General features: G+C 43.6%; 1 protein-coding gene and 1 long non-coding RNA gene across 2 annotated transcripts; both read right to left on the minus strand.

The window, feature by feature from the left end:
• Positions 1–345: 345 nt before the first annotated feature.
• On the minus strand, positions 346–2,839 carry LOC310878699. Its single transcript, XR_014570913.1, has 3 exons — positions 2,768–2,839; positions 879–1,001; positions 346–467 (listed from the first exon to the last, which is right to left on the minus strand). It is a non-coding gene; the product is annotated as an uncharacterized lncRNA (long non-coding RNA).
• Positions 2,840–4,964: 2,125 nt separating this feature from the next.
• Positions 4,965–6,876, minus strand: LOC310879648 (fibronectin type III domain-containing protein 7-like; the record flags this gene model as incomplete). Its single annotated transcript, XM_083794443.1, has 6 exons — positions 4,965–4,987; positions 5,020–5,109; positions 5,249–5,509; positions 6,010–6,270; positions 6,362–6,622; positions 6,738–6,876. 6 exons carry the CDS (start codon positions 6,874–6,876, stop codon positions 4,965–4,967), a joined length of 1,035 nt encoding a protein of 344 aa, XP_083650569.1.
• Between the last annotated feature and the right edge of the window lie 5,977 nt (positions 6,877–12,853).

A 12,853-nucleotide genomic window follows, 5' to 3' on the forward strand; every position in this document is an offset into this window, starting at 1 on the left:
GGATGCACACACGGCCGCTCGTGGCACGGCCCCAGCAGCGGAGCACATGTCATCAGAGCCACTAGACGGTGTGTGTGTGTGTGTGTGTGTGTGTGCGCGTGTTGGGAGAGAGAGAGGGAGGGGGAGACGCGCTACACGCTGCGCTCTGATCATGTTCAAGACGGATATCTCGTGTTGTCATTATAGTGTATTTATTTAAAAGTAAAGACGGTTGTATCCACACTCAAAATGCACACCTTCCCGGTCGGCCAACCCGGTAGCAACCCTCACCAACCCCTGATGAACTTAACCATTATTTCACTGATCGTCTATGCAACGTCGCCCCGGAGGATCTATTTATGAATTGCAGCCTGGTTAAAAGCACTCAGAGAAATTAATTAATTAGAACCAATTAACCAAATGGTTCGGATGTTCGCTCGGAAATTCCTGCAAATGTTCGAGTCCTAAAAACAGGGCTAGGGTACAGCCTTAACACACACACACACACACACACACACACACACACACACACACACACACACATGTTCATGTTGTGTCTACAATAATTTGAAAGTCCTGCATGACGGCAGAAGAGACTAACACAGTGACACACACACACTATGCCCACTTCACTTCAATGCGCTTCTGAGAGTACACAGGTGAAACAAATTAATGAACGAGTGACAGCTAACGAACAAGCTACACTGCAGCCAGCAAGCTCACAGAGACATTGGTAAGCATTGGTAAGCACAATTACCATGTTTTTGGGGTTCATTTTGAAACCTGGTGCAGATCAGCTGTTTTCGGAGCACAAAGAGCAGATCAGCCAGCAGCCACTTGACGCTCTGTGTGTGTGTGTGCGTGTGTGCGTGTGTGTGTGTGTGTGTGTGTGCGTGTACCTGGCCTGTCGGTCCATGCCTCTCCCTCCTCCTCTGTGAGGTTGCCCTGGGCCATCAGCTGTTCCCTGCTTGCAGCACATTACCCACGCTGCTCTGGTGTGCTGTCAGCTCCATCATGGGGGCCTGGGGGGAGGTTGAGAGTTAACCCATTCTGACCTGAGATCAGATTCATACGAGGTTTCCGCCGGACACACACTGGTCTGATGAACCCATTCTGACCTGAGATCAGATTCTAAAAATGTCAGTCGCTCTTCGATTTAAAAAAAATAGCAGACCTACAAGCTCGTATCGCGCCACTCGGTGGCGCGATATGAGCTTGTAGATCTGCTATTTTTCAATAGCTAAAGCATAACATGATGCTAAACACCAAAATGGGTGCCCGGTCAGAATGAGTTAAGAGAGTAGGGATGGGCAATGCTGCAAACTAAATAAATAAAAATATCTCGAGTTCTAGATTCAGACACCTATGCCATCTCATTTCTACATTTGAGCAAGACTCGTTGTCCATGTTTAACCCATTCTGACCTGAGATCAGATTCATACGAGGTTTCCACTGGACACACACTGGTCTGATTAAACCCATTCTGACCTGAGATCAGATTAAAAAAATGTCAGTCGTTCTTTGATTTTTCAAAAATAGCAGACCTACAAGCTCATATCGCGCCACTCGGTGGCGCGATATGAGCTTGTAGATCTGCTATTTTTCAATAGATAAAGCATAACATGAATGGGTTAAGTCAAGCACTTGTCTGTGTGCGTGCAAAATACCATCACTGTGTTGCATTGGGGAGGGGGGATAAATCATGTAACCTGTCAGGATGAATGACTTTTATAAATATGCATTCCGAAAGCGTTTTAGCTCAAGTCGCAAAAGAGAAAGTCATTGTTTGCCTGGTACCCAAACTAGTGAAAACAGCAGATCTACAAGCTCACAAAATGTAACTTTTTGCACTTTTTAGTCACCTGAAATGTTTGTGTGTCGAGTCGACTAAATGTCATGAGATTATTAGTCTGTTAGTTGATTTGGTTGAATAAAATGTACCACCACCAGATGGCTCCACTCAGGAGCCGACGCCATCTTAAAGAAAAAAAGTATACTCTTTAGACAGCTGTGAAGTGAGTGTGTGATGACTCATAGTCATCCACCATTAGTCCAGGCAATCATCTGTCAATGTAAACATTACTTTTCCACTTGCGAGGTCAGATTCAAGTTGTATTAACACTTACAGCGCTAGAGTTCTTATTTTGAAAAGCCACATTTCCAGTCTATCGGAAGTAGTATTATCCAAGCAAGCTGAACGGAGCCTGGGGAGGCCTTGTTTGCCATAAACCTAAAACGTTGATGTACTCCAAGTGCTGTGGGCTTGGAACAACTTTTTTTTAACCTTCATCCAACAATCATTGAAAGGAGCCACCCAGCTTGCTCCTTGAACTAAATCTCAATCCATGGTATTCTGAAAACGACACAGATTTCATCATCTTTTCCATTTATCTGATAGAAACGTTGAATTTAATTAAACTCTTAAACAGAGGAGAGAAATGTAAATAGATCTTCCGTTTGCCACGAGTCAAATGGACCTTTGTTTTTCAAGGGCTGAAAAGGCTCTCTGTGCAAGGAGCTTAGGGAAAAGGTCATCAATTCCTGGAAGGCTGGCACACACACCAAATATCCCATCAATATTTAGGTTTGAGGGGCGCTAGCCCCTTCTATGTCCAGCTTTGAGGGTTTGTGAAAACACACACATTGTTTTGCTACTGTTTCCTATGACTATTTTTTAGTGTTTAGCCTGTGTGTGTAACCCTAACCCCTGTGCACTCAACAAAAACCTTGATGACAAAACTGAGGACGCAAATTGTGATTGGTCAGAAGATGTGATCAGTGCACTCACGTTGTTTTGATGCAGGACTTGAAGTACTTTGTTGATCAGAGCGTGAACTCTGGTGGAGCCGCGCTCTTTGGTCTGTGGAGAAAGGGAAAGGACAATTTTAGCTTTTGCATTTTGGAAGGAAATTACTTGTATGCAGAAGGATAGCAGCAAATGGCGGTAAAACCATTTAGGACTGAGACCAGATTTTACAAAATGCTTTCTAAATCATGAGTTTTCTGAGAAACCTATGTTTCGATTTAGTGGCCGCCGAAAATATGTTATTCCAAGGACCTCCAGAAGCAAAGATTTAAGTTAAAAGCGTTCGGTGTCAAAGAAAATATATATTCAATGATTTGCACACATTTTCATGATTTTTTTAAGCCAAAATGAGTTAATAGCACAGGCAGACTCTTCACATTCTAGAGCATGTCTGAATATAAAAGTAATGTCAGAGCTGAAATCGAAATGTATTATGAAATAATACACGCACGCACGCACGCACGCACACCCACACACACACACACACACACACACACACACACACACACACACACACACACGCGCACACACACACACACACACACACACACACACACTCTCTCTTACCAGGGTGCTGCCTGTTAGTCCCTCCAGCTTGCGTCCGTCCCTCAGGTCAGAAAACATGTCGCTGATTGATGTCTTCCCCGTCTTATTGGGGGAAAAACAAACAAAACAACATAAGAAGATTAATTCAATATAAAACAGAGATGGACTAATAGAGACTAATGTATGATATATGTATATATATATACTAAGATGACTAATAGAGAGATAAGATAAGACAGAGATGGACTAATAGAGATAAGATAAGACAGAGATGGACTAATAGAGATAACTGGCATTTTTTTAAATCAGCATCGGCTCACGTCTGCATTCAAAAGGCAATATGAAATATTATGTAGAAGCATTTATTTGTAACCATAAAAAGGTTGTTGACTTATCATTTTTAATAACAAATTAATTGGCCTGCCTATACATACTTAAACAATTAGATCACAACACATACGTAGTCACTACCAAGTGAAGATGTATTGTGTTGTGTGCTTTCGTTTATGCATTGATAAAGATTAAAATCAACTGACACGCAGTGAATGTTCAGAGTAACAAATGCGTCGTTGACATCTGTTTTCTCAAAGAATATAAAATAAAAGCAGTTTATATCATATTACAGACCTGCTGTTCAGTGCCATGCCATGTTTGACAGAGACAGTGCAAAACTGAAAGAAATGATCCTGTCCAACTAGTGTCTGCGGGTCTCCTATTCTACAGAGATGATCTCCAGACCCCCCCTAACACGTTAAAGTATTGAAGTAGGTTCCTGGGTTCAGGTCAGTGATGATGAAGCTCTTTCCTTCCACAGTCAGTACCTGAGATTTACAGGTGATGTCCATGGCCAACGTCAACAGTCATTTCTCAAGTGACATCTCCTTCATCCTTGAGTGTAAAGGAAAAAGCAACACGTAAGTTTAGCTATTTGCTATCTATGATTTTGTTTAAATTATATGTTGTGAAGCAGCTGATCTCCTCTGTCTGCTCAGGGACTAATTCAGACCTGGTACTCTAGATGGCAAACCAGAAAACTAGCAATTGTCCGGGCCCCCATGCAGGACTAGAGGGCCAGTGCTATGAAGCATTCTTAACATCAATGTGCACTGAAGCGCGTACCTGATGTGACATGTGTTTCTCCACTCTCCCCTCCTTCGTTGCTGGCTGTGACGACCAGGTGACTGGACGTTGACTACGGAGCAGGACAGGCTGCCTGTGCTGCACACCTGGGACTTTGGCGAGACGCTGTCGTCATACACTGTGTACGTGACGGCATGTACGGAAGCATTCCATGAGACTGTGGCCGAGGAGAAGACACCGCTGTACGTCACTCCTGTTGGGAGGACAAGGAGCTGTGGAGGTGGAGGGGAGGGTTTATCGTTAGTATTGATTGTGATAAGAACTGCCCGAACGGCACAATCACATACATGCACCAACGTGACTTTTGAACAATATGTATCAGTCTCAGTGTACCTGTATTTCCACTGCGAGCCACTGATTGGCCACTGCTTCCACCACAGTTCCTGCTTTCCACACTGGCGACGTAAGATGAACCACAGGGCAGGGGCATCTCGTAGGCAGTCGAGTTTGTCCAAGAGAGAGGTCGAACAAGGTCTGGTTGTCCCCGAGGAGACTACCCGTCATGGTCAGCATGTACTGGACATGTGAACAGGGGACCTGTGTCCAGCTGAAACGCAACACCTGGCGTGTTCGTGTTGTGCTGCGTGTTGTGTGTTGCGGCAACAGCCGAACCTGCACGTTGTCTGGAGCACAGGGAGCTAAAAGGAGAGAGTTGGACTGGTCATTAATACATCAACTGTCATTGTGGTGCGACGTGAATACAGAAACTATCGTATAGAATAGGTTTTAAATAATCGCAAAACATCCGTTTCTTGTAACAACTGTGAGATTTCTTACCAGCTCCAATGCGTACTGTGTCACTGACAGAACTGTTGCATGTCCCATCTGAGGCCAGTACAGTGACGTTGTACTGGACTCCACACCGAAGGCCCTCTATGGTGCAGTTTGTGTCCAAGCTGTCACAGCACAGCCTGGCGCCACTGTCGTCCTGGGCGCAGCCGAAGTATTCCACTGCACCACTGGCGGGAGTCCAGGACAGCAGTGCCGACTGGTTGGCACAGTTGTACTCAACTGAGAGGTCGACTGGTCGGCATGGGGCTTAAGGGGTTGGGGGATTCAGAGTTTTGAAGATGCTTTTCTGAGTGAAGCACTTAAATGGGCATTCTACATTATAAAGCTAACGGTACGTTCTAACAGCAGGTGACACAGCCTGGCGTATTTTCCGGAAGTGCGTTATTTGTCTATGGGACCCAGCGATAGTCGAAAAGTGGGCGGTGGAACGTCATTCGAAAACATGAAAATAATGTTTCTTTGTTTACCCTCCATGAATGGTGATACGGAACTCCCTCTAGGAGATTTGTATCACCCAGAGTCGCCGCTGTTCGCCCGCTGTTAAAACGTAGGGTGAGGATAGTAAAGAAAGCATTGTATTGGTGCTTGTATGTGTACATGTTTTTCATTTTTGTGACCAACTTAAATTTTTATGTTTTAAAGAAACCCCTCAACAGACCCCGGGGTTCGCACAGACATTACAGGGGAAAAAAATACGTGTACATGTGTTTCTGTGTCTCTGAGCTGCGTTTTTAAACATGCGTTACCTGTTTGCAACTGGATGGTGGCGCTGGGACGACTGTCACACAGGCTGTTGGCGGCGGTGACAGAGAACGTATAGAGGACGCCACAGGCAAGGTCATCCACCATACACGTGGTGCTGGTGGAAGCAGTGCAGTTTGTCGCGTGGCCTCCACCCACCGCCGTCACCGTGTACATCTCTGCCCCTAACGTTGCGTTCCACGATATGGTTGCTTCATTGGACAGACAGTCCAAGGAGCCGTTGATGCCTTGGGGTTCGCATGGAGCTGGAGAATACACATGAGAGGGAATTTGGTTGGTCGGATGATCGAGGGTTTAAGAAATGCAAGTTGTTGTTGTTGGCCACCCATACAGTACCTGATGAGATGTTGACTGGTGGACTGAGCTGGCTGTCACAGTATGCTTTGTGAGCCCTGACTTGAACAGAGAAGGTAATTCCGCAGGGCAGACCCTCGACGGAACACGTATTGTCGGAAGACGTGCACGGGAAAACTGTTCCGTCACCACCAGTGACGAAAGCTGTGTAGTTGAGGGCATCGGTGCTGGGATTCCAGGAGATGGCCGCGGTGTTAGAGGAACAGTTGACCCTGGCGCTTATATTCTGGGGCGGGCAAGGGACTGGGGAAAATGATGGATTGTTTCAATTAGATGAATAATCTACAGGTGGCAGCATGCAGTCAGTCAGTGTATAGAGTAAAAGTGTTCTCGTGCACGTAAATTCTCCATCTCTTACCCGAGCTGAATGTCAGGGTCTGACTCGGATCACTGGAGCAGTTGCCGTTAATAGCCTTGACAGCTACAGTGTAGTTGGTGCCACACGTGAAGTTTCTAAGGGTACAGTTGAGTTCAGAGGACAGGCAGGTGGCATTCATAGGACTACTCCAGGCAGACACAGAGTACTGTACTGCCCCCCTGCTGGCAGACCAGGACACAACAGCAGTGTTCCTGATACAGTCAGGAGCTACCGAGACGCTGGTAGGAACACATGGCACTGCAAAGAGACGATGGAATACAGCGTTAAACATTACACAATATAACTGGGCTCAAAGATATTCTGTATAGTAAATGATTAGAACTGATCGGAACAAGAAAGAAATGTAACTAATTGTAACAATTAAGATCTAAAATCAGTATTATGATGAGTGGACATGCTATACGTACAGTATGTTGTTTATTTTTAGTTCTCATGAGATTGCATTGTGGGGTGGCTAAATGATTCATTCCTCCCCCTTTACTCGTTTCTTACACTCATCCATGTCTAGATTGTAGCCCAAGTAATCTCCCAGAGATATATGCTAAATATCAGTGTCTTTGGTGAGTGTCTCACCTGTTTCAAGTTCCACAGCTGAACTTGGTTCACTGTGACAACCTCTGTCAACAGCTACAACACTGACAGAGTAGTTTCCACCACAGTGTAGATCAGTGAAAGAGCAGGTGTTTGCAGTGCTTGAGTTACAGGTGTGTTCGTGTCCGTTGCTGTTGCTATGTGCATGTTGGCCCCTGAAACAGGGGACCAGGACACTGTGCTAGCCCCACATGATGCAGAAACAGAAACATTACTGGGGGCGCAGGGACCTGGAGAGATGGAGGGAAGAAGTGGAGAGAAAGAATGATTATTCTCTTTCATTTGTGCTTCAATTGATCAAACAAAAGTACAAAACGTATGCTGAGCATCTTAATTAGTCTAGCAAATTAGTCTGTTGGAGACTGTTCATATTAGTACATAGTCTTTAGTCGCATTAGTGTGGTTGCTATAGGCAACACAATATTGTTCTCGGTCCGAGATTCTTTTTCATGTTTCACACACTGTTGTCATGCTTCACACGATATTGCAATATATAATATAATATAATATATATAATATTATATATTCCTGGTGACTTGTGTCAATGCAACCACACTTTCAATTTCCCAAAATTGCACCTTTCAAGTTAGTACATATTTTGTTCTCCCTGTGTACCTGCACTGAAGTGAAGAGGAATGCTGGGATTCCCAGCACATGAGTCAGCATATGGTGTCACTGTGATGGTATAGTTCTGGCCACAGTGCATGTTGGGTATCTGACAGCTGGTACTGTTGGTGGAGCAGCCATGTATGTGTCCATCCTGACCCACTGCTGTCACATTGTAAGATGTGGCACTGGGACTTCTTTGCCAGTTCACATTGGCTGAGTTGGAACAAACCAGACTGGCACTAACACTCACTGGGGCACACAGGGCTGGGGAGAGAGATAGGTGGGGGGAGTGTTGTTATTGAGGATAAAATGTACACTTTAAGATGATATCCTAAGGAGGAAGGATCTGAATTTCTCATTGCTGAAATGTAACATAATTATTCATTCATTCATTCACTTCCATTGATTCGACTTAAATCTTTCTTAAGTGGAGACTATCCAAAAGCAGCATTACGTTGCCTTTGGCCTTTGTTGTGCATACATACAGTATATGTTCTCCATGTCTTACCTGAGCTGAATGTCAGGGTCTGACTCGGGTCACTGGAGCAGTTTCCATCAATAGCCTTTACATCTACAGTGTAGTTGGAGCCACAGGTGATGTTTGTAAGAGTACAGTTGAGATCAGAGGACATGCAGGTGGTATTCGAGGCATGGCCTTGACTACTCCAGGCAGACACAGAGTGCTGTACTGCCCCCTTGCTGGCAGACCAGGACACAACAGCAGCGTTCCTGATACAGTCAGGTGCTACTGAGACGTTGTTAGGAACACATGGCACTGCAAAGAGAGGACGGATACAGAGTTAAACATTGTACAGCAGCATTAATAATGAAGTAACAAGAAAATAAATGTAGCAGGGCTCCAGACTACCATTAAGACAATTGTAAATTAAGATTTGAACCTGCAAATTATTAAGGGGAAACATGGCAATGTGTTATAAAATAAAAGATTGTTTTCTGAGTGGAAACATAATTTTAAATGAATTTACATTGTGTGGTAGTTAATTTATTTTTGACTTCCTCCACTTAATCATTTAATTTCATGCATTCATCTATATCTAGATTTGAAGCCATTTAATATAATGTAATCGACACCTAATTAAAACGACCCAACAGGTAAAAAGCAGCACTGCAGTGTTTTGTGGTGAACATCTTCTAACCTGTTTTTAGTTCCACAGCTGAACTTGGTTCTGTGTGACAACCTCTGTCAACAGCTACAACACTGACAGAGTAATTTTCACCACAGTGTAGATCAGTGAAAGAGCAGGAGGTTCCAACGCTTGAGTTACAGGTGTGTTCGTGTCCATTATGTGCTGCTGCTGTTGCTATGTACATATCTGCTCCTGAAACATTGGACCAGGACACTGTGCTAAACCCACATTCTGTAGAAACATGAACATTACTGGGGGGGCAGGGACCTGGAGAGATGGAGGGAAGAAGTGGAGAGAAAAAACTGATTAAAAAAAATGTTCTAAAAGTCTGTTGAAGACTGTTCAGATGCATAGCTTTAAGATTTTAAATCTTGTTCTCTCTGAATACCTGCAATGAAGTGATGATGAGTGCTGGGATTCCCAGCACATGAGTCAGTATATGGTGTCACTGTGATGGTATAGTTCTGGCCACAGTGCATGTTGTTGGGTATCTGACAGCCGGTACTGTTAGTGGAGCAGTAATGTATGTGTCCATCCTGAGCCACTGCCGTCACATTGTAAGATGTGGCACTGGAGCTTCCTACCCAGGTCACATGGGCTGAGTTGGGACACGCCAGACTGGCATTAACATTCACTGGGGCACACGGAACTGAGAAGAGACAAAGGCAAAACACAATGTTGACATGTTGTTATATCATAATGATGTTCAAGGAATTAAATTAATTTCGAAAGGAAATCACACACTTTCAGAAACGTTTTCAAGTAAAATGTTCTACTATATTATGTATTTGTTTATTCATTTAGCAATCAAGTCACTAAGTCCAACCTAGGTTCGAATCCATTCATTCCAAATAAATCTTTCGGAAGAGAACATGAATAAACCTAACAGGTCAAAAGCAGCATTAGTGTTTTTCGTGAACATCTTCTCACCTGATTTCAGTTCCACAGCTGAACTTGGTTCACTGTGACAACCTCTGTCAACAGCTACAACACTGACAGAGTAGTTTCCACCACAGTGTAGATCAGTGAAAGAGCAGGTGTTTGCAGTGCTTGAGTTACAGGTGTGTTCGTGTCCGTTGCTGTTGCTATGTGCATGTTGGCCCCTGAAACAGGGGACCAGGACACTGTGCTAGCCCCACATGATGCAGAAACAGAAACATTACTGGGGGCGCAGGGACCTGGAGAGATGGAGGGAAGAAGTGGAGAGAAAGAATGATTATTCTCTTTAATTTGTGCTTCAATTGATCAAACAAAAGTACAAAACGTATGCTGAGCATCTTAATTAGTCTATCAAATTAGTCTGTTGGAGACTGTTCATATTAGTACATAGTCTTTAGTCGCATTAGTGTGGTTGCTAGAGGAAACACACTATTGTTCTCGGTCCGGAATTCTTTTTCATGTTTCACACACTGACTGTTGTCACTGTTGTCATGCTTCACATGATATCGCAATATATAATATTATATTATGTATTAAATATATAATGGTAAGACAGAATTCAGTTCCCAGTGGATTCCTCGTGACTTGTGTCAATGCAACCACACTTTCAATTTCCCAAAATTACACCTTTCTAGTTAGTACATATTTTGTTCTCCCTGTGTACCTGCACTGAAGTGAAGAGGAATGCTGGGATTCCCAGCACATGAGTCAGCATATGGTGTCAATTCTGGCCACAGTGCATGTTGGGTATCTGACAGCTGGTACTGTTGGTGGAGCAGCCATGTATGTGTCCATCCTGACCCACTGCTGTCACATTGTAAGATGTGGCACTGGGACTTCTTTGCCAGTTCACATTGGCTGAGTTGGAACAAACCAGACTGGCACTAACACTCACTGGGGCACACAGGGCTGGGGAGAGAGATAGGTGGGGGGAGTGTTGTTATTGAGGATAAAATTTACACTTTAAGATGATATCCTAAGGAGGAAGGATCTGAATTTCTCATTGCTGAAATGTAACATAATTATTCATTCATTCATTCACTTCCATTGATTCGACTTAAATCTTTCTTAAGTGGAGACTATCCAAAAGCAGCATTACGTTGCCTTTGGCCTTTGTTGTGCATACATACAGTATATGTTCTCCATGTCTTACCTGAGCTGAATGTCAGGGTCTGACTCGGGTCACTGGAGCAGTTTCCATCAATAGCCTTTACATCTACAGTGTAGTTGGAGCCACAGGTGATGTTTGTAAGAGTACAGTTGAGATCAGAGGACATGCAGGTGGTATTCGAGGCATGGCCTTGACTACTCCAGGCAGACACAGAGTACTGTACTGCCCCCCTGCTGGCAGACCAGGACACAACAGCAGCGTTCCTGATACAGTCAGGTGCTACTGAGACGTTGTTAGGAACACATGGCACTGCAAAGAGAGGACGGATACAGAGTTAAACATTGTACAGCAGCATTAATAATGAAGTAACAAGAAAATAAATGTAGCAGGGCTCCAGACTACCATTAAGACAATTGTAAATTAAGATTTGAACCTGCAAATTATTAAGGGGAAACATGGCAATGTGTTATAAAATAAAAGATTGTTTTCTGAGTGGAAACATAATTTTAAATGAATTTACATTGTGTGGTAGTTAATTTATTTTTGACTTCCTCCACTTAATCATTTAATTTCATGCATTCATCTATATCTAGATTTGAAGCCATTTAATATAATGTAATCGACACCTAATTAAAACGACCCAACAGGTAAAAAGCAGCACTGCAGTGTTTTGTGGTGAACATCTTCTAACCTGTTTTTAGTTCCACAGCTGAACTTGGTTCTGTGTGACAACCTCTGTCAACAGCTACAACACTGACAGAGTAATTTTCACCACAGTGTAGATCAGTGAAAGAGCAGGAGGTTCCAACGCTTGAGTTACAGGTGTGTTCGTGTCCATTATGTGCTGCTGCTGTTGCTATGTACATATCTGCTCCTGAAACATTGGACCAGGACACTGTGCTAAACCCACATTCTGTAGAAACATGAACATTACTGGGGGGGCAGGGACCTGGAGAGATGGAGGGAAGAAGTGGAGAGAAAAAACTGATTAAAAACAATGTTCTAAAAGTCTGTTGAAGACTGTTCAGATGCATAGCTTTAAGATTTTAAATCTTGTTCTCTCTGAATACCTGCAATGAAGTGATGATGAGTGCTGGGATTCCCAGCACATGAGTCAGTATATGGTGTCACTGTGATGGTATAGTTCTGGCCACAGTGCATGTTGTTGGGTATCTGACAGCCGGTACTGTTAGTGGAGCAGTAATGTATGTGTCCATCCTGAGCCACTGCCGTCACATTGTAAGATGTGGCACTGGAGCTTCCTACCCAGGTCACATGGGCTGAGTTGGGACACGCCAGACTGGCATTAACATTCACTGGGGCACACGGAACTGAGAAGAGACAAAGGCAAAACACAATGTTGACATGTTGTTATATCATAATGATGTTCAAGGAATTAAATTAATTTCGAAAGGAAATCACACACTTTCAGAAACGTTTTCAAGTAAAATGTTCTACTATATTATGTATTTGTTTATTCATTTAGCAATCAAGTCACTAAGTCCAACCTAGGTTCGAATCCATTCATTCCAAATAAATCTTTCGGAAGAGAACATGAATAAACCTAACAGGTCAAAAGCAGCATTAGTGTTTTTCGTGAACATCTTCTCACCTGATTTCAGTTCCACAGCTGAACTTGGTTCACTGTGACAACCTCTGTCAACAGCTACAACACTGACAGAGTAGTTTCCACCACA

Source organism: Protomyctophum parallelum, assembly GCF_964188405.1.
Source record: "Protomyctophum parallelum genome assembly, chromosome: 21".
Taxonomy (NCBI): Eukaryota; Metazoa; Chordata; class Actinopteri; order Myctophiformes; family Myctophidae; genus Protomyctophum; species Protomyctophum parallelum.